General features: G+C 40.3%; 1 protein-coding gene across 1 annotated transcript in view; it reads right to left on the minus strand.

The window, feature by feature from the left end:
• The window catches only part of LOC126187487 (chondroadherin-like protein), a 92,873-nt gene that overhangs the window by 17,848 nt on the left and 49,226 nt on the right, over window positions 1–25,799 (minus strand). The window contains exon 3 of the mRNA XM_049928594.1: window positions 7,651–7,869. Coding sequence (XP_049784551.1) covers window positions 7,651–7,869 — 219 coding nt within the window. The remainder of the gene's footprint in view (window positions 1–7,650; window positions 7,870–25,799) is intronic.

Consider the following 25,799-nt stretch of genomic DNA (forward strand, 5'->3'; position numbering starts at 1 on the left):
TTCAAACTTGTAGCTAGTGAGCTCCAAAGAGTCCTGCAAGGGCAAACCTGTGAAGACTATTTACAACACATCCGCCGGGAAAGCTTGATGAGTCACATCGGAATATGCTGTCCTGAATAACAACAGTATATGAGCAGGAAAGTCTATCCTAGATACAGCGTGATTACGCCAAGGGAACAACGGTGAATACTGAATACAACGGCGTCGGTCCCTACAATGGACTTCGAGGGCGCCCTAAGACGATGGGCTGTGTTGAACCTGCCTGCAGGCTAGGAGAGGCTCTCGAAGCCGGAAGAACTAATTTCTATAACTCTGGCGCAAACGTTTATAGCGACCGGCTCGGAATACTCACGGCAATATGCTTCGGTCACGTGTGCGGCGACGCGAATAGGTTCCTTGGAAGTGGCAGCCTCTGTTAGCGCTCGTACTGCCGCCGCGTTTCCCCGTTGCTGCGACAGTGCTAGTCAGCCACTCTGAGGCATGCAGGGGCCATTTAGGCTGCACGCGTGTCCGAAGTGTCCGAAGGGTTGCCGATCGCTTTCACGAAGGTCGTCGGTATAGAATTTTTTCCCTTATTTTTCAAGTTATGCCGAACGCTGCTAAAAGGGTGTTCCGATAATGAGTTAATGTTCACGAAAATCTCCTGTGCTCTGCGTGAACACCTGAGTAGATTATGGTCCCAATCACACAATGTTTAGACCATTTAGTACCTCTGATTTTTAAAATCAAAATAAGTTTTATTTTTTTTTTCGTAATTGGTGATAAACGTGTTTTTTCGGTGATGACAGAGTAGCGGATTCAGTAAGGTTCATAAACAGCTGCCATTCTGAAGGAAAACTAACTGCAACACATGAATTTACAAAGCGTTTGCTTGAGAAATGTTGCAGAGGCATTTGACATTGTTGAAGGTAGGTTTAGGAAACAAAAGAGCTCCTTGGCAGGCTGAGAAGGCCCAAGGGATGATTACCGGCCGCCGTGTTATCCTCTGCCTTGCAAATTCATGCAGATGCAGTATGGATGGGTGTGTGGTCAGTACACCACTCTCCCGGTCGTTTTACAGACCCTTCCCGACCGTGTGCTACGTCAAGTAGCTCCTCAGTTGGTATCGTGAGGCTGAGTGCACCCCGTGCGTTGCCTCATCATAGAAAAAAAAAACTTAGGCAGTACCAGGAATCGAACCCAGGTGCACCCCCTGGCAGCCATGTGCGCTAACAACTCAGCTCTGTAGGCGGATTGGAGGTATGTTACTGAAACCAAATAAATTTGCAGAAGACGCAGGTCCAGCGGAAAAATCTGGGCACCACGTTGCTTTGGAAGCATTTCTCAAGATCTGTAACAATGTATTACTTGTTTTGATGACAAATGCGAGTATGACCAGGCTGAATTTAAAAAGTAGCTAATGCGATTTGCTTCTGCCTCAGAAATTAGGGTAAAATGGCACAGATTTCTTGTTGGTGTTTCTGAAGCTAAAATGTGTGACCTGTGTTTCAGTTTTTTCGTCATGATATTGTTACCAACTTATCTAACCTGAAAACTGCACGGAATTATTTGGAGCAAAAAATGAGGGATGGCGCTATGAATAATCCTGAATTACCTGATTTACTTTACTCTGAAAGATTCTAAGGATCTTACTAAAGGAATCTTTTCCATTTAAATCCAACTGGATCCTTACGTCTAAAAGTGATAGAACAATTGATCATCCGACACCACAGCTATTGAATGGGCTTTATGAAATAAAAGAAATAGGATATACATATGAAGAAACACTTACGTTAGGCTCGAAAGAGCGGAAGAAATACCAACAGAGCTGAAGCAGGAGAAGAAAATAATCTGAAATTATTACAAAAAGCCAAATCATATATTCAAATAATATGGAAAGTGTGTAGAAGAGTAAAGGCTCCAGAGTCACAGGTAAACTATAATTTTCAAGTTGACGCACTTTCAGATAGTAAATCGAGAATAGATCTATTTGCTGTGACGTCAGTTATGATGAATTCTGACTCCAATAAAGAAAGTGATATATATATAATATAGAGACAATAGAGCAACAAAAACATTACCAATAATAAAAGTAATTTTAAGACATTTTAACCTTTTTGCCAGTACCTACTGTTACTACTGCAGATGGAACTACTGTTGAAGAAGCTGTAAAGGAAGTATGGATATAGAAATAACAGTAAATGGGTTGCAGAAACTGGCATTGGGAGACGTATGGCAACTCAGAGGAATTTATCTTCTGTTCTTGCAGCACAGGATAAAAATTGAAATAGCAAATTTATTTCATCAGTAAAAAAAATGTAGTCTTAAAACTGTGAAACCGCGTATCAAAATTACAAACTTTGTGTTAATAACAGAGACAATTTCAAAAATACATTGGAAGAACATCCGAAATACATAAACAAAAAAAGTGTTTTTTAACTGACGACACAGCACGTGTTATTCAAAGATCACTACTACTGATCAGTCAACCGTAGAATTCATGACGAAATCGATCACCATTTATCTGTGGAAGAGAGAAGAGATTTTTTGTTGAATAGAGGTAGCTGTGAAGAGGTGAAGATGAGCTGAATAAGAGATTTCATAATGAAGTAGGTCATGTATTTATGCAGTTATAAATGACTCAGATAAATGTATTTGAAAACAAAAGAAAAGAAATACACTCTACGAGGTCAATGCTGGTAATTTGATACATTTTTCGGTCGTCTGACATAGCATGGAAAAGAGGGTCAAAAGTTGTCTATAACACTAGCCTAAACGTAAAGTTTTAAAACTAACGGCGATCTCTCTTGATAAAGAATCATTTCATGGTGTACCTCTTCGAACTCTAGGGCCTATCCATCCTGTAAGATGGATGGCGAAAGCTATTGTTGCTTGAAATGTTCACGAAACTGATAAATTTTAACAAGAAGAGAATGCAGTTTATCAATTTAGTTTTTATTACCACTGCGTACGTCGAAGGCCCTTCTAAAATCTCTGTGGTCCTTCAGAACTCAGGGCGCTGTATTTCGATTTCAGTATGCTTTCAAAGCTTTGTAAATACCAAGTTGTCTCTCTCATGTAGTCTTAGAGAAATTGAAAAATCGTTTGTGGTTCTTACCTCCTGTTCTAGAGTCTTTACGATATTTGACACTAATTAACCTCCTGAAAAGAAATGAAAATGGCCACCGCACTGCATTATAAGATTCAAGAAGGAATCAATTAAATCCAAAAATGATTGATAATGAGGTCAAAAACCTTGTTTCCAATAAATTAATAGTATTTTTAACTAGATTTCAATTTTTTCTTTCTTCACTGCAAGGGATAGATGGAGCTGTTGGAGAGCTGTCCCATTATACAGCCTTGGTTCAAAAAAAAAAAAAAAAAAAAAATTGGTTCAAATGGCTCTGAGCACTATGGGACTTAACTTCTGAGGTATCAGTCCCTTAGAACTTAGAACTACTTAAACCTAACTAACCTAAGGACATCACACACACCCACACCTGTTGCAGGATTCGAACCTGCGACCGTAGCGATCGCATGGTTCCAGACTGTAGCGCCTAGAACCGCTCGGCCACGCCGACCGGCAGCCTCGGTTCCTTCAAGCCAAATACCAGGCATAGCGTTATCATTTGGGAGTAAACGGGAGCGGATTACCCAGCTCCGCTATTTGCGTTACAACGAAGGAAAACCTCCTGATAACCCTAAACGACATGCCCCTTGAGAAAGATCCTCCGCAATGTGTTATTAAACTGAGATTTGCAAATGATCCAACTGAGAAAGGTACCAGGCTGATGGAGGACTACACGAAATAATACTCAATAGACGAGCAACGAAATCAGAATGTGTTTCATGTTGTGTCTGAGAATCGCTTAAGTTTCCAGGGCCTAAAGAGAGAGCTTGTGAAAAGAATAAGAATTTTGAAAAGAAAATTCGAATTTTTCGTCATACTTGTCTTACAAACATTGTGCACAGTAATTCCACGTATAGCATTACTAAATTTAATTTAGAAATATTAATAATTAAATGCAAAGAAATGAAGTTTTTCATTAAAAAGCTAGTTCTGAATAATGTTTTTTGAAATATAAATAAGTAGTTTATGTCTCGATATTTTACACATGTCTGGGCTAATGCGTAGCCCTTCCCATTTCCTGTTGGCTTCAAACTACACACAAATGATTTTTTTGTGCGGTGGTACCAAATTGAAGGTGAGGGGGTGGGGGTGGTGTTTAAAATGTGTGATCAATTTCTATCTGCAGAGATATGCAATGTGATGGAAACGATAGGCCGCAGGAGTTTGCAAGTTGGAAGGGAGTGAAGGCTATTGGTGGAAAGTTCAAATGGTTAGTGAAACAAGACGACGACAGCGACGGGCGAGAGCCTGTCTGCCGGCAACTGACGGCCAATGAGGAGGAGGGAATCGTGATCAATGAGCAATGGTGACGAACCTGTTACATTTGATAAGAAACAAAGCAGTCTGAATGGAAGGAATTTAGTGCTAGATGTTCCGTCGGCGAGGGTGTCATAGAGACGGATCTGAACCTCAGATAGGAGAAGGATGGGGAACGAAATCGACCAACTCTTTTTCTCCCGTTGTTTGTTTTAAAACTTCGGACGGAACATCCGTCTGACAGGCGGATATGGTTTACATTTGTTCCTCTACAGGCGCTGAAAATCGCCCTTTGGTTGTAGCCAGTTACAAGATCCTCAGTTGGCATTTGGTCGTAGTGCAAAGGGCGGCCGGGGTGGCCGAGTGGTTCTAGGGGCTACAGTCTGGAACCGCGGGACCGCTACGGTCGCAGGTTCGAATCCTGCCTTGGGCGTGGATGTGTGTGGTGTCCTTAGGTTAGTTAGGTTTAAGTAGTTCTGAGTTCTAGGGGACGGATGACCTCAGAAGTTAAGTCCCATAGTGCTCAGAGCCATTTGAACCATTTTTTTTTGCAGTAAAGGGCATGGGCATCGTCGTGCTGATTTACTGAACAAAAATTCTTTCCATTTCAGAGCCACCTCCTCACAGGCGTATGTTCCAGTTAAGAGCAAATATTCACCCGTCCCCCAGACTGATGTTTATGAACCCGCACTATTGTGCCTCACAGGCAGATAATCCAACTTATCTTTAAGTTCTTTTACATGACATTTGTAAAATCGCAACTACCAAATTACTTATATTTAAGTGCAGTTTCAGTTCTTTTTAGTGTGGCTCTCTTTTTTTTATAAATTACAATATTACTCGTTTGAAATATTTTCTGTACATGGGTATGTATTTTACAATCTATAAATTTTGATTTATTTATTATGGCTCATTCATTTTACCATTGTTTCTTGGTTATTTGCTAGTTCATGTTGATAGGCAGTTTCTCTTCTTAAACTCTTTTTCATTAATTACAGCCAACAAGGTAGTCCTAGCGTATATTGGTTCCTAAATCAGGCTGTCTGTTTAGAGTGCAATGGCTGGAAAAATACGTGCAAATGTCTCTAACAAAAACAGCTGAAGTACGCGATCTGTCAACTATAGGACACGACACAGACTCAGAAATATCCGAAAATGAACTGGATCAGAATATTTCGTATGAAGAGAAAGCAACTATTACTGCTAAAATTAGCACAACCATGCTGAAAAAGAATAAGCAATCTCAATTCTGATCATAATATGTCAGATACGACAAACACGGAATGTGAATGACTCTCCAAATTCACCACGTGTTCCAAATTCCTCTGTCGAAGTGACTGTTCGTTATTTCTGTATAGCTAAAATATTATGCATAATTTACAAAACTTTGTTTGAGACTGATGGATTTTCTTTCTGAAATTGAATAAAAAATTAAAATCTTTGCATTTCAACAGTTAATTTATTTTAAATTTTCTGGTAAATCCCAGTGGTCAACAAGTGCTTAACGTACGTCAGAAGAAATCAGTATTCGCTCCACAGGCGGACATTACAATTCCCTATCCGCCACCCAGGTGGAAGTTCCCCAGAACGAGCTGTAAAAAGCAATATTCGCCCTACAGGCGGACGTTACAATTCCCTATCCGCCTCCCAGGCGGATGTTCTCCAGGATGAGGTGTAAAAAGCGATATTCGCCCTGCAGGCGGACATTACAATTCCCTATCCGTCTCCCAGGCGGATGTTCCCCATAACGCGCTGTAAAACGACGTTCCTGTATAAGTGTTAAGCGACGGATTGCCCGACGGGAATGTGAACGACTGTCTTCGCATTCCTGGTCCGATGTCTTACCACTCTGCCATACCCCTCATTGGAGCAATCTGTTTGAAAGCGAGGTCAGCGGAATTTTTCGGATCCAAAAGACACGAACAATGTGTATTAACAAAACTTATGGCGTATTTGTTCATACAGGTGTCATAGGTTAATAAGCTTGGGGGTAGATGATGAGTCGATGAGTTTTTGTGATAAATGTTTGTTAAAAAGGTGAGAAACACGTACACTGATGAACCAAAACGTTATGGTCACCTCCTGCTAAACAGCGTGTTGGTCCGCCTTACAGTAGCGTTTCTGTGCGGCCTGGAATCACCAAGTGCTTGCTAGGTTTTTGAAGGTATGTAGCACCAGATACCTAAGCACAGGCTACTTAATTACCTAAATTATGGGTCGGTGGTCGTGCACGCGGAGTTGGCTGGTGGCCGGTAGCGTCCCAAATGTGCTGGTTTCAGATGAGGCCATTTTGGTTACCAAGACGTCAACACGAGTTCATGATCAGGCTTCTCAAACCACTGTAGCACGGGTATGGCCTCGTTACACAAACTGTTATCCTGCTGGGAAAAGTCATCAACGTCAGGGAAGACGTCAAGCATGAATGGATGCAGATGCTCCGCAATTATATTCGCGTAGTGCACAGCTATTACCATGACTTTGACCAGTACTGTCAAGGAAAGGCAGGTGAATGTTCTCCATAGCATAATACTGCCCCCACTGGTGTGATGCATTTTAAAGCAACCGTTGGCCAGCAGAACGCCATATCTGAACACGGCCATCGATCTGGTGTAACAATAAATGTTATTCATCCGATTAACGACAAGTTTCCGTTGAATCACGATCCAGTATCGGTCATCCCGAGTCCACTGAAATCGTAATCGCCGATGTCATTGAGTCAACATGGGAACACGTGGGGTCATCTTCCATGGAGCCCTATGATCATCAATGAGCGCTCCGAAATGTGGCTAAATCATCATTACCGTCAGATCTGCCACAGATGCTGTTTTACGCAGCGGGAGAGCTCCAGAATTCAACATTATGTGCTGAGATGTGGACCACTCGTTTCACCATCTTTGAACCACTTTGCAAAGATACACGTGACTGTAGCACGTGAACACCTGATAAGCTTTGCTATTTCAGTGATGTTCGTACCGAGATTCCTGGCCATAACGATCTGCCCTTTGTCAAAGTCCAAAATGTTAGTGGTTTCCCCATTTGGGGCCCATATTGTCGATGGAATTATTTCCCATTTGTCTCCTTCCTTACCATATCACATGCTAACATACTAAAGTGTAGGTTGACGGGTTTTCTGGATAGCTTAGGATCAACGATCTAAAATATGGTCGTGTGCAACGTGTCTAAGAATTTGCATCGTATATGAACCTACGGACTTCTGACAAATCCGGTAAGAACTAAGTAAAACGTCCATTCAGAGTAGCCAGCAAACTGGAATGAGACGCTACCTGTAGGTGGCTGAGCTGTGTCAGCGGCAGCAGGAATGCCCAGTCCTGGGGCAGTGGCATGGCCAGCGACAGCAGATGGTTGTGGGACAGCACGAGCGTCTCCAGTTGCGGACTGCCGACCAGCGCCCCAGCCTCCAGCCGCTCCAGCCGATTGTGCGACAGGTCCAGAGTGAGCAGCCCCGGCAGTCCCACCGTCGCATTCTCCAACACCGTCCGGATCTGCAACAGCAAAGACAGTTTCTGTACTGCTGGAGTCTACTACACACCATCCGATCGAAACTGTGTGAGCACCTATCAATGAACGTTAATACTGGATGCATCCAAACTTAGCCTTAATGACGACTTGAACTCTGCTGGGGACACTTTCAGCCACGTGTGTGAATGTCTATGGAGAAATGGCAAACCATTTCTCCTCAAGATCCGGAACAATAGAAGGTAGTGATGTTGGACACTGGGGTCTGAAGCCGACGTTCGATAGTTAACGACGAAGGTGTTCCACTAGGTTCTAGTCAGCTCTCTGGACAGGCCATTCCATTTCAGGGATGTTATTGTCAACAAACCATTGCTTCACAGATGCTGCTTTATGACAGGGTGCTTTGTCATCCTGGTATGAACAATCGTCATCTCCGAATTGCAAAATCGGTTCATATCCTCCTGCATTTAGCATTTTCTTAAGCGCAATAAGGGTCCACACTCTAACTTCGAAAAAAGAAAAAACTATACATAACATCACCTTCTGTACTTCACTGTTGGCACTACACATGATGGCAGGTAACGTACTCCAGGCATTCGCCAAACCCAAACCATTCCATCGGATTGCCATAGAGCATAGCGTGATTCATGACTCCAAATCACTAGTTTCCAATCATCCAGTGGCATCACTTGTTACACTTCTTCAAGGGTAGCGCAGCGTTGATTGAGGAAGTATGCGTCTTTTGAAGCACTGCTCGCACAGTGTGCTCCATTCCTTTTAACTCCTTACGCGCACTTTTGAACTCGAGCTCCTTCCTTCCATTGATTTCATCATGACTGCTAGGTGTTGGTTTTGCTCTGGTTGTTCCTTGGCGTTTCCAATTCACAGTAACAGTGCCATCAATCGACTTGGGCGGCATTATAAGACTTGAAATGTCTATAATGAATGTTTTACTGAGGCAGCAGCCAATGACCAGTCCACGTTCGAAGTCGCTGAACTCTCCTGACCGACATGTTCTACTGTCACTGCTTCTCTAGTGACCACATAATACTCCACGCTTCTTTTCAAACTGACGGGTCCACCTCTCTTAGCATCTAGTAGTCAATTCCACATTACGTATGGGTGTTCGGATACTTTTGCTCTTTCTTATGCGAACCTTGACAAATCGGATTTCTTGACAAATCAAGATAGTTGTCCGGCCCCTCTCGAGAAATTTAAAAAATCCTGTGTGTTTTGCTATGCGTTATAGGAAGCGACTGTCGAGACAAACCGCCACAATATCCTCTATAATTCTGTGTTAGATGCCATCTAAAAGCGCTCCGTCTTCAGGCCACGAGTGGCTTACCGGGACCATCCGACCGCCGTGTCATCCCCAGAGAGGATGCGGATAGGAGGGGCGTGCGATCAGCACACCGCTCTCCCGGTCGTTATGATGGTATTCTTGACCGAAGCCGCTACTATTCGGTCGAGTAGCTCCTCAATTGGCATCACGAGGCTGAATGCACCCCGAAAAATGGCAACAGCGCATGGCGGTCTGGATGGTCATCCATCCAAATGCCGACCACGCCCGACAGCGTTTAACTTCGGTGATCTCACGGAAACCGGTGTAACCACTGCGGCAAGGCAGTTGTTAGCGGCTATCTAGCATTAGATAACTCTGTTTGCTCAGTGGATTTCTTTATTATTTAGTCATCCATATATGTACGACATTCCTTTGTTTGCTAAACGGTATATAATTCTCTACAGCACGTAAATCAGTGTTAAAAAGGACTTCAAAGAAGAACAAATATTAGATTCTTGCAGAAAATAAGCAACTCTGATGATTTTGTACGTTTCGTTGATTATGTGAAAGCCTGCCTTGGTCTGACTGACGATGAAATTTTAGCTGTTCGGTATGACAAAAACAAAGACGATGACGAAGAAGAAGGAGAAGCAGAGCCGTTTCCATCTGTGACTACAAAAGAAGAAGAGGCATCTGTGGAAACGTTGCATGTGTTCATCTCCAGAAACGAAGTAGGCGATGATTTTTTTTCGGCTATGGTCACAATAGAAAATCCACTTGACCAAGAACGCTGGAGGTGACTAACACAGAAAAAAGTTCAGCGATGTTGTTGCAAAATACAACTGAATTTCACTTAGTATTTACGGAAATTTGTCTGTGCCCTTAGCCTGAAATTTTACATTAGTAAAAATTAATAAAATCTGTAAAAAGTAAACTTTCTTCTCTGTTCTTGTTGTCACTTTCTAAAGAAATACGAGTGTTATTGAAAGGTCCGTATTACACTTTAACTTAGTTTTTGATGTTACTTCGATTTTATCTTCTTTTCCCCATGAGTAGCCAATCCTCCGATAAATCTAACTCTTAATTATTGGAAATCATTTTTAGCACATTATTTGTACATGTGATACAGGACAGCTCATCTTTAATACAATTAATTTATAATTATAGTAGTTAATAAGTTAAATTAAGCACTCAACACAGACAAAGTAAATAATAATGTAAGAGTAATATTAAGGGAACATAACACAACGTGACAATATAATTAACAGATTTAATAAATTAGATTTACTCTTCTTGCTTCTCCGAAAATTCAAAATCAGAGTTTGAGCAGTGAACAAGCAAGAACACTCCCAGCTTCACATAGAATGTATTTGACGTCATTATGTATATTAAGTAAGAAGGGTTGTGCCTGTGTAACATATGGTTCAAATGGCTCTGAGCACTATGGGACTTAACATCGGAGGTCATCAGTCCCCTAGAACCTAGAACTACTTAAATCTAACTAACCTAAGGACAGCACCCACATCCATGCCCGAGGCAGGATTCTAACCTGCGACCGTAGCGGTCGCGCTGTTCCAGACTGAAGCGCCTAGAACCGCTCGGCCACAACGGCCGGCGCTGCGTAACATAACACCAGTATGATATAGTCATCTTTTGGATATATTCATTCTTGTCGCTTTTACTTTGTAGGCTAAGCTTCTAGTTTCACATGAGTGAAAACCATTCTTATGTTTTAAAACACACAAAAAAAAAGCTTTTCACCTAGATTCCCAAAGTATATCTTCCCTCAGGTTCTTCTGAAATGTAAGCCTAAAGGTGTTGTACCACTCACATCTGAAGCATTTTTACGCTCAATAACAAAGAAACATTTTGCAGGATGGAGATTTTGTGTTAGGTAATAGGTAACTGCCATTGTTTTCCTTCGAATTTTGATGATCGAGTTAGTTCTGAACCACAATTTACATTGCCAGTGTTGCAGTTACTAGCAAATTTTCTTCATTGTGTGACCTAGTTAAAAAATTACACCACTTGAAAAGAATTAGATGGTTCCATCATTTTCTGCCAGATCATTAATAAAGAGCAGAAATAAGAAAGGTCACAGGACTGACCCTTGAGGCGCTTCATGCCTTCTTTTGTTACATGAACTAGAAATTCTGTGTGTTTCTCTGTATTTGTTTGTAATTTTTGTAACCTACAAGCGATCGTCGAAGAGTGATTGTATAAATCTTTCAGAAAGGCCTCTAATTCCATAATTACTTAAATAATACAAGAGACTCTCACTATCAATAACATAGACGGAAAATCTGATATCCCAAAGAAGCAGCATATAAGACTGAGTCGAGCGCAGGATGCGCCAGAGCACTGTCATGGAGCGAGAACATCCCCAGGACCACTTCCCACAATGTTTCCTCTTGACAGTTACCTGTACCCTCGTCGGGCGACTTAGATAACATTAGCTCTACCATTCTGTTACGGTCTAATGTTAAATTTGCCAAAAGTGATACCTCAAAACAAAAAATATTTACTTGTACAAAATTAAATTTTAATAGGATTTTTTTTTCGTGAAACTCGGTCCAAGATGGCGAACATGGCCATAAAATACAAAGTTGCAAAAGTGATTTCTCTTAAATAAATAAAAAAATCTATAGTTCCAATAGAAAATGTTAGATGAGGAAGTTGTAGGATGTATAAGATCTGTGGAGTAGTCTTCATAAGTATCGACTCCTTTCCTACGTTTCGAGATATACCGATGAAGCCGTTAAAAATCGGGTTCTCTATAACCCATCGATATTCACGTCCGCATCCTAGCTGTTTAATGTAAGTGCAGCCAGTGGTAAGTCAAAAAACATACTTTTTTGAAGAAATTAAATAAAATTAAAAAAAATAAGGCTCTCGTTGACTGGCTAGATATTCTCTGCGAATGGTCCTATAGTAACGGTTTCAGGCTTATTTTGTCCGCGAAGAGTTGTGCTACCATGCTATTAAATAATTTTTACTGTTGTATTAATTGTAAGGATCAAATAATAACTTCGAAAACCTTGCTCTTTTTTTTACTTACAGTAAATAGCAATGTTAACGAGTTACACTAAACACGGTTTTAACCGCTTTTCGATATATCTCGAAACAACAAAGCAGTCGATATAAAAAGTAATCGATAAGTATTTTTATGTCTTACAACTTCCACGTTTAACATTTTTCGATCGGACCTATAGCTTTTTCACTTATTTAAGAATAACCATATTTTGCACCATTCAGATTTTTTGACCATGTTCGCCACCTTGGATCGAGTTAAATGAAAAAAAAAATTAAAATTTAATTTTCTCTATAATCATTTCTTTGTTTTCAGATTGTAATGTTTAGATTATATGCCGCAGTGAGAGCACTCCACCATGGCCGTTCCAAAAAAGTCTCAGTATTATCGTGCCCGTTGGTGGTTGTCTCTTGTTTTTCTTTCGGCGGTTCCGTATCCACATGTCCTTGCTTTGTGTCGTCGTTTTAGGTTCATAGTGACTCAACTAGCACTCGTCTTGGTGATCAGGCGGCTAAAGAAGTCATCTGGATTAGTGTGACAGAGCAGCATCATTTCTGCTGCTGCTGCAGCTCGTCTGGCATGTTGGATGGGTGTGATCCTTCGTGGAGCCCAATGGCGGCGCCCTATTTGTGTTCGTATCGTGCGAGATTTTGAAAACTGGTCCACGAATGATTTTTCACTCTTTACACTGTCGCCTCGATTGTGGTGAACCGGCCTCCATGCGCTGGGGCTCAATTACTCTTGCGATTTTCTGTTCTTCACAGAAACATTGTCTGCCACTTCCTTCTTCATCCTCCAGACTTCTTTGACCACACTGGAAGTACTTACGCCAACTAACGGCTGTATCATATGATGGGGTATTGTTGCTGTATGCTTCCATCAATTCAGCATGGATTGTTGCAGTGTTGTTTCCCTTGAAATGCAGAAAATGTGTTACCTCACTATACAACATTTTATCGATGGATTGCGTCAATTTTTTCGGCTTATCTAGCGTTGTGCTGCGGTACTGTGGCTCGGGAATTTGAATGTGTTCCAGGACTGCAGGCATATACCTGGAAACACAAAAAAATTGATTACGGAACCTTGTTTCGCGGCCATAATCGAAACTTTATGACTATCACTCATAGTTTGCCTTTGTCATCCAACTATAAAGCGTTCAATAACTTTTATTACAATTATTTACACTACCGAATTCCATATTTTCTCGGACATACATACGGCAACCCCCTTGACTAGATATTTTCCTACAAAACATGCTTGACAGTTTAAACTGTGAGAACTGCATCAACTCTTAACATATCTTGATTAAGGCATAGACCAGACATACTACTGTGACCCTTGCTTACTGAACAGCGGCTGAAAATTCTGACGATTTATTTAATCTCTCTGGCGGAAGAAAAATAACTGGAAGTGAGATTCCGTCTTCCTTCTGTTTAGATGTTTCCACTCAGAGTACACTTGGCTAGCTACAGTCCTCGAGAACATAGACTATGAGGATCTCCTCACCAAGAAATTTTGAAACAAAAAGTTAATCTAATCTAATCCTAGTCCAAGATAAACCCCCTGACTGTCTTCTAACAGATGAATTCACTTCTTTTTAGCTTCGTATCCACCCTCAGGGTGTGCTATTTCATTTGCAGTTTTCATTATGGCCTGGTGAAGTAGTTACATTTTTGAATGCCATTGTTTCTACACTTTAGTTGGTTGAGCTGGTAAGTGTTCAAAAAGGAAATTCACCATGGTCTCGCCGTAAAGCAGATTCTCTTAAAATTCGGATACGAATGCTTTATTACGAAAAGTCTAGATTGAAACTTCCTCCTCAAACCACGTATAGGAAAAAAAGAGACACTGAAATACGGACAGTGAGGGATATTTATTCACAAAATACCGGGAAATTGCAGTTAAACTTCCGCTAATTGAGAGGGCGCTACAATTCGTGGCACGTTAGCCGTCGGCCTCTCCCAGCAGTAATTCCCAAATCGCCAGTTAATTCTAGCTTCCGAATCATGTTCTTCAATCCATGTGCGGAAAGAGGACTTCTCAGTATGCTTTAACTGCGTCTATACTCGCAAAGAGCAGAATTATTATTGTTCTTGTTTTGATAAAACAAGTTTACGAATAAAGTGGTTATATGTCTCCTTGAGTGGCGCCTGCTCCTCGCCAGCTTCAGCAGACTCCAATGGAGTAAGCGGTATGATGATAACCAGAACAGTGATCGACACCGGTTACCAGTAAATACATAAACATCTTTGTGCAGTTAGGATTGTTTTATTATCAAAAAAGTAACATTTGTTGAAACCGTTGACATCCCAAGAGAAACAAGGGAAAATGGTTCAAAAAACTTTTACGAGTAAAGCCCTCTCCGCCTTGTCCAGTCCTATGATGACTGTCTAAACTCTAAGCATATCCTTGCAGCGTCATCATTTCTATAAATTTGGGTACGGTAAATAATTTTCCGTTTACTCTGGCTCAAGTAGCGAAATTTTAATTATAACTTCCTTATAAATTTCTTCCATTCTTTCCATCGGCCAAGCGAAACCATTATGAATTAGTTAAAAAGGAAAAAAAAGGCGTATGATCACTTGAAATTCTGAGGTGGTTTAAGTCTATCACATCTTGTATAATTTCCTTGTTATTCGATGTTGTTGTTGTGGTCTTCAGTCCTGAGACTGGTTTGATGCAGCTCTCCATGCTACTCTATCCTGTGCAAGCTTCTTCATCTCCCAGTACCTACTGCAACCTACATCCTTCTGAATCTGCTTAGTGTATTGATCTCTTGGTCTCCCTCTACGATTTTTACCCTCCACGCTGCCCTCCAATGCTAAATTTGTGATCCCTCGATGCCTCAGAACATGTCCTACCAACCGATCCCTTCTTCTAGTCAAGTTGTGCCACAAACTTCTCTTCTCCCCAATCCTATTCAATACCTCCTCATTAGTTACGTGATCTACCCATCTAATCTTCAGCATTCTTCTGTAGCACCACATTTCGAAAGCTTCTATTCTCTTCTTGTCCAAACTAGTTATCGTCCATGTCTCACTTCCATACATGGCTACACTCCATACAAATACTTTCAGAAACGACTTCCTGACACCTAAATCTATATTCGATGTTAACAAATTTCTCTTCTTGAGAAACGCTTTCCTTGCCATTGCCAGTCTACATTTTATATCCTCTCTACTTCGACCATCATCGGTTATTTTACTCCCTAAATAGCAAAACTCCTTTGCTACTTTAAGTGTCTCATTTCCTAATCTAATTCCCTCAGCATCACCCGACTTAATTTGACTACATTCCATTATCCTCGTTTTGCTTTTGTTGATGTTCATCTTATATCCTCCTTTCAAGACACTGTCCATTCCGTTCAACTGCTCTTCCAAGTCCTTTGCTGTCTCTGACAGAATTACAATGTCATCGGCGAACCTCAAAGTTTTTACTTCTTCTCCATGAATTTTAATACCTACTCCGAATTGTTCTTTTGTTTCCTTTACTGCTTGCTCAATATACAGATTGAATAACATCGGGGAGAGGCTACAACCCTGTCTCACTCCCTTCCCAATCACTGCTTCCCTTTCATGCCCCTCGACTCTTATAACTGCCATCTGGTTTCTGTACAAATTGTAAATAGCCTTTCGCTCCCTGTATTTTGCCCCTGCCACCTTCAGAATTTGAAAGAGAGTATTCCAGTCAACATTGTCAAAAGCTTTCTCTAAGTCTACAAATGCTAGAAACGTAGGTTTGCCTTTTCTTAATCTTTCTTCCAAGATAAGTCGTAAGGTCAGTATTGCCTCACGTGTTCCAACATTTCTACGGAATCCAAACTGATCTTCCCCGAGGTCGGCTTCTACCAGTTTTTCCATTCGTCTGTAAAGAATTCGCGTTAGTATTTTGCAGCTGTGACTTATTAAACTGATAGTTCGGTAACTTTCACATCTGTCAACACCTGCTTTCTTTGGGATTGGAATTATTATATTCTTCTTAAAGTCTGACGGTATTTCGCCTGTCTCATACATCGTGCTCACCAGATGGTAGAGTTTTGTCATGACTGGCTCTCCTGAGACCATCAGTAGTTCTAATGGAATGTTGTCTACTCCCGGGGCTTTGTTTTGACTCAGGTCTTTCAGTGCTCTGTCAAACTCTTCACGCAGTATCTTATCTCCCATTTCATCTTCATCTACATCCTCTTCCATTTCCATAATATTGTCCTCAAGTACATCGCCCTTGTATAAACCCTCTATATACTCCTTCCACCTTTCTGCTTTCCCTTCTTTGCTTAGAACTGGGTTGCCATCTGAGCTCTTGATGTTCATACAAGTGGTTCTCTTCTCTCCAAAGGTCTCTTTAATTTTCCTGTAGGCAGTATCTATCTTACCCCTAGTGAGACAAGCCTCTACATCCTTACATTTGTCCTCTAGCCATCCCTGCTTAGCCATTTTGCACTTCCTGTCGATTTCATTTTTGAGACGTTCGTATTCCTTTTTGCCTGCTTCATTTACTGCATTTTTATATTTTCTCCTTTCATCAATTAAATTCAATATTTCTTCTGTTACCCAAGGATTTCTATTAGCCCGCGTCTTTTTACCTACTTGATCGTCTGCTGCCTTTACCACTTCATCCCTCAGAGCTACCCATTCTTCTTCTACTGTATTTCTTTCCCTCATTCCTGTCAATTGTTCCCTTATGCTCTCCCTGAAACTCTCTACAACCTCTGGTTCTTTCAGTTTATCCAGGTCCCATCTCCTTAAATTCCCACCTTTTTGCAGTTTCTTCAATTTCAATCTGCAGTTCATCACCAATAGATTGTGGTCAGAATCTACATCTGCCCCAGGAAATGTCTTACAATTTAAAACCTGGTTCCTAAATCTCTGTCTTACCATTATATAATCTATCTGAAACCTGTCAGTATCTCCAGGCTTCTTCCATGTATACAGCCTCCTTTCATGATTCTTGAACCAAGTGTTAGCTATGATCAAGTTATGCTCTGTGCAAAATTCTACAAGGCGGCTTCCTCTTTCATTCCTTCCCCCCAATCCATATTCACCTACTATGTTTCCTTCTCTCCCTTTTCCTACTGACGAATTCCAGTCACCCATCACTATTAAATTTTCGTCTCCCTTCACTACCTGAATAATTTCTTTTATCTCGTCATACATTTCATCTATTTCTTCATCATCTGCTGAGCTAGTTGGCATATAAACTTGTACTACTGTAGTAGGCATGGGCTTTGTGTCTATCTTGGCCACAATAATGCGTTCACTATGCTGTTTGTAGTAGCTAACCCGCACTCCTATTTTTTTATTCATTATTAAACCTACTCCTGCATTACCCCTATTTGATTTTGTATTTATAACCCTGCAATCACCTGACCAAAAGTCTTGTTCCTCCTGCCACCGAACTTCACTAATTCCCACTATATCTAACTTTAACCTATCCATCTCCCTTTTTAAATTTTCTAACCTACCTGCCCGATTAAGTGATCTGACATTCCACGCTCCGATCCGTAGAACGCCAGTTTTCTTTCTCCTGATAACGACGTCCTCTTGAGTAGTCCCCGCCCGGAGATCCGAATGGGGGACTATTTTACCTCCGGAATATTTTACCCAAGAGGACGCCATCATCATTTAATCATACAGTAGAGCTGCATGTCCTCGGGAAAAATTACGGCTGTAGTTTCCCCTTGCTTTCAGCCGTTCGCAGTACCAGTAATAATATACATAATTTCGTTGTTACTCCCATTTGAATCTTCCTGAATCCATTCCCCGTTTGATTTCTTTTTTTTTTTTTTTTTTTTTGGAAGACTGTTAAGCAAAATCAAGTTGTTCCTCTCGGAAAATTACATTAATTCATGACCTCTCTCATTTCTAGAATCGCACTCAAAATTTTTCATTTGAAGAACTGTTTCTAGTTTTTGTCCACTTTTCACTAAAATGTTCGTTATTACCTTTTAGTGTAATAATAGTAGAAATTAAGAATTACTCTTATTATTGTACTAAAATATAAATAGTAATAATAATAACACTAAAATTTGCGTGCATAATGACTGGATAGCGGAAGTGTTGGGCAAGTCCCGTCAGTAGCTAGAAAAAACCATCCCAGCATCCGCCTGGGATGCTTTGTGATTGGCATGGAATATTTGTCTCAGAACAGCTGGAACAGATAAACTAGCTTGTAATTTCTCCGTATAAATAGTTTCACACTTTTCATTCCTTCTTGTGAGTAGCAGTTATAACAATACAATCAAGTGGTTACCAAGTTTTCATAACAGTTAGGAGGATCTAAAGTATTTTGAAAGAAATAGAAGCGAATAGCAAGCGAAACGAAAGCAAAGGACCATAACGCTAATGGGTAATTTTATGGAGTTCAAAAATTAATTTAAAAAGTTTATTTTTGGCAACATCTTATCCTCCATTAAAAATGTAAATGTCGTATGACATTGCTGGTGGGGTGGATTGAGCCGCCTGTCGGAGAAGTTCTTTCTGCCTTTCCTTACGGTGTAAGTAGGCTGTTTAGATTTTTATATGGGTAATGCCACATAGCGCTCTATATGAAAATCACTGGCTGTGCTGTGTGCAGTATGTGGCTAGTTTGCATTGTTGTCTGCCATTGTTGTCATGAACTGCTATAGCTGGATGCGAACAGCGCGTAGCGCTGGGCAGTTGGAGGTGAGCCGCCAGCAGTGGTGGACGTGGGGAGAGAGATGGCGGAGTTTTGATAATCTGTAAGACTGGATGTCAATTATGAATATTAAGGTAAATACATTGTTTGTTCTCTAATAATATCTTTCATTTGCTAACTATCCCTATCAGTAGTTAGTGCCTCCAGTAGTTTGAATCTTTTATTTAGCTGGCAGTAGTGGCACTCGCTGTATTGCAGTAGTTCGAGCAGCGAAGATTTTTGTGAGGTAAGTGATTTGTAAAAGGTATAGGTTAAAGTTAGTCAGGGCCATTGTTTTGTAGGGGTTATTGAAAGTCAGATTGCGTTGCGCTAAAAATTATTGTGTGCCAGGTTAAGCACAGGCTTGTACAATTGTTCTAAGTGGACGTTTCATATGTCAAGTTGTTCTAAGGGGACGTTACATATGTCGACCCTTAGCCTAGGATACCTCACTGGAATCTTCTGATTTTTTCTTGTAGTTTGTGTATTTAATGTAGCTTTTGTTTATTGCTAGTGCGTAATTGTAGAGAGAATCTCCTGGGTAGTTGCAGACTTTCATTGTTGCACAGTAAAACAGTTGTGGCATGCATGTAGATTTGCACCAAGTATTTCGCAGCTGCAATTAACTAGATATTATTTTCAGTGCTATGTTAATGTGTTCTCTTATTTTTGCTATTCAAATTGTGCTTTTCTGTGTTATCGTGTGAAATATTGTGAAAATAATGGCGTGTGAAAAACGTAACACTCGGCTCCAAAGTAAACTAAGAAACGACAGTGAAGACGAAAGCAATGTGTTAGCGCCACTGTGTAATGAGTTAACTAATGTTCAAAGTAGTAATTTGGTAACTGTGCATAGGGAAATGGAGCGGGCGTCAGACAATGGCGTAGGCAGTGAAACAGGTAGTGAAGAGGGAAGCATTATCGATCGATCGGTCGGCAACAGCTCGCCTCAGGAATCCGAAATGACAAGACACAATTTTGCAAATACTGTAGATTCAGGTTTTGCGTCCTCACCGTTTTCTCAAATGAGTCAAGACACATTTTCTGCTTGTCAAAATGTGAATGCTGCCGGTGAAAACGCACTGCCAAAAAGCATAGAGAAACAGATTCCAGACACTAATACATTATTATTGCAATTAATGCAACAAATGGAACAAAATCAGAGACAGATGGGACAAAATCTTCAAAAGTTAGACACAATGGAACAAAATCTTCTAAAGTTAGACACAATGGAACAAAAGCTTCAAAAGTTAGACTCAGTGGAACATATGCTTGAACAAACACGTGAAGATTTAACTACTGAGTTACATAAAATAGAATCGAAATGTCAGAAAGTCTGTAATGACGTAAAAACACAAATTTGTGAGCATTTCCAACCTATTTTTTCGCGTCATGAGAATGTATTACAGAATCACGAAGCAGCCATAAAAGAGCTGCAAACCATTGTTCATGAAAATCATGAGACCTTGTGGGCTAAAATTGACTCAGTTGCATCTACCGATTCGGTTACACAACTGGCAAAAACTCAGGACAACTTAAAGAACACAGTAGATTCGATTGCAACACAAATGGACACTCTGAAACTTGGTTCAGAAAAACACACTGAGGAAATGTGTTCACTATCGGAGAAAGTAGCTGAACTTTCGGATCAGGTCACTAACTTATCTACAAAGGTAGATGATGATCTGAATGACACAAGACCCGTAGCCTTCACGGACACAGAAGAGTATGAACAAATAAGAAAATTCAAACAAAATCAGAATCAAATTAATACGCAATACAAAAGAGAAATGCGGGAAGTACAAGATCAGCTGACAAAGGTAATACAAGAATTACGTATTTCAGAGGACACTCGCACCCCAATAAGGGAAGAGGGACATATAAATACGGAAAAGCCACAAAATAATAACACAGAGCATTTCGGTAATTATGAAAGGAACTGGCAAGGTGCACCGAATTTTGAGATGGAACCGCCGACACGACGTAACAATGACCGATATGCTACTCGCCGACACGATGATTTTGATTATAAGCTGTTCATTACTACACGTAAATTCAAAACATTTAAGAATTCTGGCAACGACATTCAACCACAAGCATGGCTCCATCAATTCTCTCATTGTTTTCCTCCCAACAGTCATTAGAACACAGATTAGAATTTATGTATGGCTAATTGGAGAATGAACCAGCTGTAAGAATGCGATCGGTCATTCACGATTGTCACAGTGAAGGAGATTTTTATCATGCCTTCCTCTCAGCATATTGGTCTCAAGCCACACAAGACCGCGTAAAACATAGCATCATGATGATGAAACACTTTGAACAATCTGAATTTTCCAGTCTTGTCAAATATTTTGAAGACATGTTGCACAAGAATCAATACCTGTCAAACCCATACAGCCCCTCAGAACTCATCCGCATTTGCTTAATCAAACTGCCTGAACATTTGAGACATATTATTTTAGCAGGACGTTGCAAAGATGACATTGAAGCTTTTCAGGGACTGTTACAAGAACTGGAAATTGACACAGACAGTCGCGGAATGCGAAAACAGGAAAACAATCACTACAGGTCACATCCGTCTCAATTCCGTGACGACAGAAACAATAAATGGCCACGACAAACCTATTCTTACAACGTAAATCGTGACCAAAACAGACACCACCCATATGATAACCACTGGCAGAGTAATAGTTACAGGGAAAGATCACCTTTCCGCGGTAATGACTATCACAGAGACAATCAGAGAAACAGACAATATGGGAACCAAAATAACTATTATCAAGGGAGACAGAATAACTTTAGACGCAACGGTCCAGCGCGTAGTTACGATTCAAGGAGAAATTCTCCACCATGTGACCGACAAGAAAGAAACTATGGAAACTACCGACATGACGACAGACGATATGATCGTAACGACAGACCTGAATTGCATCAGAACTGGCGAGATTTAAATAGAGCAGAGCACTCTCGTCACAATGAATTTGTAGAAGTTAGGTCTCCAAATCCCAATAACGACGCGCGCCAACAAAGAGACAATAGGCGATGACTCACACCGCTGGCAGCCACAATATGTACTTATGAAACTGACGACGGAGCTGCCGTAGCTAGTAATTACGTAAAAATGGAAGACATTAGGGACATCTTACTCCAGGAACACGACGTAACATATAACACCATTGCATATCCTGTGATTCACATTACTGTACATGACGTAAAATTTACGGCAGTACTTGACTCTGGCAGTCCCATTTCAGTAATTAGCGAAACAGCTTTTAGCAAATGCAACAAAGCGAACGATTGCCCCACACTTCCGTCACGTAAGATTAAATTACAAGGTGCAATCTTTGGAAAAAGTGTAGATGTACGCCAACAAACCAATTTAGAATTCTTTTGTCAAAGCCACAGCTTCTCTATGAACTTCCTTATTGTTCCATTATTGTCGACGGAAATTATACTGGGAGTAGACTTTTTGAATGAATACAAAGCAATCTTAAGCTTTCACGATGCTGAAATAAGTTTAGAGAAAGAAGGTAAGTCAATAGCTTTGAAATTTGAAGACTGGCTCTCAAACCATGAGGAGGAAATTAATCGGCTTTACGTTCTGTTAGACAACAGTTCGGAATTTTCTACGGAACTAGACACCAACAATCACTCTGCAAGTACTGACAGGGATGACATCGACGGCATATTTGAAATTAATGAGTTAATTCAGAATAAAATTCAGACAATTGAGAATGGTAATGACACTGATAGGCAGGACCTTTTTGAGATTTTACAAGCACATTCCACAGTTTTTACTCACAAAACAGGAACAATCAAGGGATTTCAATACCAATTTCGTGTTCGTGAGCATACTAAATTTTGTGTTAGACCTTACGTAATTCCGGCGCATTATAGGGACCGTGTTAGAACAGAAATACAATCTATGCTTGTCGAGGGCATTATTGAGCCTGCAGTAAGCTCATACAACAACCCATTACATGTTGTTGAGAAGAAGAATGGATCGATCAGGCTTGTTTTAGATTCGAGACAAATCAATACTATCATCATTCCTGAAACAGACAGGCCGCAGACGATGGAAGAACTTCTTCAAAATTTTAATGGTGTAAAAGTGTTATCTTCCATTGATCTCAGATCCAGCTTTTATCAGATCGAACTTCATCCAGAATGCAGAAAATACACAGCTTTCCTTTGTTTCGGCGTTTGTTATCAGTTTCGGAAACTTCCTTTTGGTTTGAACATTTCTTCAGCGGCATTCATTCGGGGGCTAAATTCCATATTACCTGAGTTCTTAAAACGTCACATCTCCTTATATGTGGACGATATTCTAATAGCAGAAGCTTCATGGGAACAACATAACCGCATCCTCAACAGTTTGTTACGTATTTTTGCAGAATCTGGAATTACAGTTAACTTGGAAAAGTCAGAATTCGGTAGGTCAAAGGTGAAGTTTTTGGGACATATTATTTCTTCTGAAGGCATTCAGCCGGATCCTGAAAAGTTAGAAGCAATTAGAGCCATTCCAGTTCCATCCACAAAAAAACAAGTCCGCAGTTTTCTAGGTCTCGTAAATTTTTACCGTCGTTTTCTGAATATGCAAATTCTAGTTACACCAAAACTTTGTTCTCTCACTGGAAAAAATACTATTTGGAACTGGGACGAACAAGCACAGTTGGAATTCAATTCTTTGAAAGAAGCGTTACTTCACGCGCCAATACTAGCCCATCCAGATCTGTCACAAGATTTCTGCCTTAGCACGGATTCTTCCAAAGTTGGTCTTGGTGCCCATTTATTTCAAGAAGCCATAGAAAATGACACTACCATACAGAAAACCATTGCTTTTGCTAGCCGAGTGCTAACAAAATCTGAAAAAAATTATTCCGTTACTGAATTAGAAGCTTTAGCTATCGTTTGGGCATTTAACAAATTCCGTTTCTTTCTTTCTGGTAAGCACGTAAAAGTATACAGTGATCATCGTGCATTACAATTTCTTATGTCTTCAAAATTAAATCATGCTAGGTTAAAACGTTGGGCGTTGTTTCTGCAAGAATTCCGCTTCACAATAGTCTACATTCCCGGCAAGGAGAACATTGTTGCGGACGCGCTGTCACGCGCACCGGCTGGGCTTGAGAAAAGTAACACAGAAGGCAACCTCGAGAAAAATTTCAGTATTCTTTACATTCAGAAAGTCGCCTTTGAAAACTTTATCACCACATCTTTAAAGGACATTGCTCATGAACAAGATAAAGATCCGATTTGGAAAGATATCAAAAGTAAATGGCATGAAAAGACACACACTCAGATTCGGCATTATTACCTGGTTAGAAACAACATACTCTTCAAACGCTGCACTGTTGATGACAAGCTATGGGTACTTTGCATTCCAGACGATTTTGTTAATAAGCTCATTTGGTACATTCATTTCAGCTACGCACATTTTGGCCCACGAAAATGTTATCATATTCTTCGAACGACTTGTTATTTTAACAATATGGAAAAGAGAATTCGAAGAGTCTTGTCTATTTGTAAACTTTGTCAAAAGGCGAAACCATCTACTATCTCACATCGTGCTCCGTTATTTCCTATTATTCCTTCTAAATTAAAAGAATTTGCTGCTGTTGATCTCTTGGGACCCCTTGTCAGAACATCGAATGGATTTTCGTACGTTCTAGTCGCTGTTGAACTTACTTCAAAATTTGTTTCTTTCACTCCGTTACGTAAAGCCACTGGACGGTCTGTATCCAACGCCTTTGTTAAAAATTTCTTACGTGAAGTTGGACACGTTAGTAAAGTCATTTCAGATAACGGACCGCAATTCAGATCTGCTGTTTGGTCACGCATGCTTCGGAATCATAAAATCAAACCTGTTTTTATTTCATTGTATTCACCACATTGTAACCCGTCTGAACGGATTATGAAAGAAATCAATAAGCTTTGCAGACTTTATTGTCACAGAAAGCATCAGCATTGGGACAGATATTTACACTTATTTCAAAATGTGCTGAATGAAATGCCTCATGATTCCACTGCTTTACCACCTACTCTTGTACTGAAGAATGTAGAACCTCCGAACAGAATCAGAGAGCTTGTACCTTTCCCGAATACACGTAAACTGCGACACAAAGACATAATTGATTTGGCTCTTAAAAATATAAAATCTGCAGCAGAGAAAAGGAGAAAACTACACGGTAAAGCAAATGCAAAGAAATTATATATTGGTCAGAAAGTTCTCATTAAAGCTCATTCATTGTCACATAAGAAGAAACACTTGAGTCACAAATTCTTTCTAGTTTACAATGGACCTTACAGAATCCGACGTATGCCACATGATAATTGCGTTGAAGTTGAAACTCTGCGTACTAGGAAGAGTAAAGGTTTACACCACATTTCTCATGTAAAACCATTTATTGACAGATAATCTGCTTTTTAACTTAGTCTTTGCAATTTTCACTTCACGCTACTTGTACAATTTGTCACACTGAGAAACTGTTAACACGCAACATTTTGGTTTGCTTACGAGTGGATTCTGGATTTGAGGTGCTTTATGTGAAATGCCAGATGACACAGTGGTTAGTTTATGTGACAGCTACACGATTATATCACGATGTTACTAATGAGTGACAATTTACAATGTCGCTTTTGCGGTGTATCTGTTTTATATCTGCACAGTTTTTTCTGAATTCTTCTATAAAGTGAGACATGTTTTAGTGGTGACTTTTGTGCTATTGCTACAAGGAGACAGCCTTTTCCGTAGGACAACAATACGTTACAGCACAGTACTTTCCTCATCACGGCAATAAGCGTAATAACTAAGAAATCTATACGCAAAGCATTTCACTTTTGTGTATCATGAGGTAAGTACATTGACTTCTGCAGAACTTAGCTTTCGGAGGACAATAACTACGACACTTCCCAGAGATTATCTTACAGCAAGACGCATATTTAGCGCTACAGGACACGTATTTGAGTGATTAATTTTGTACTTA

The sequence above is a fragment of the Schistocerca cancellata genome, chromosome 5 (genome assembly GCF_023864275.1).
Source record: "Schistocerca cancellata isolate TAMUIC-IGC-003103 chromosome 5, iqSchCanc2.1, whole genome shotgun sequence".
Lineage (NCBI taxonomy): Eukaryota > Metazoa > Arthropoda > Insecta > Orthoptera > Acrididae > Schistocerca > Schistocerca cancellata.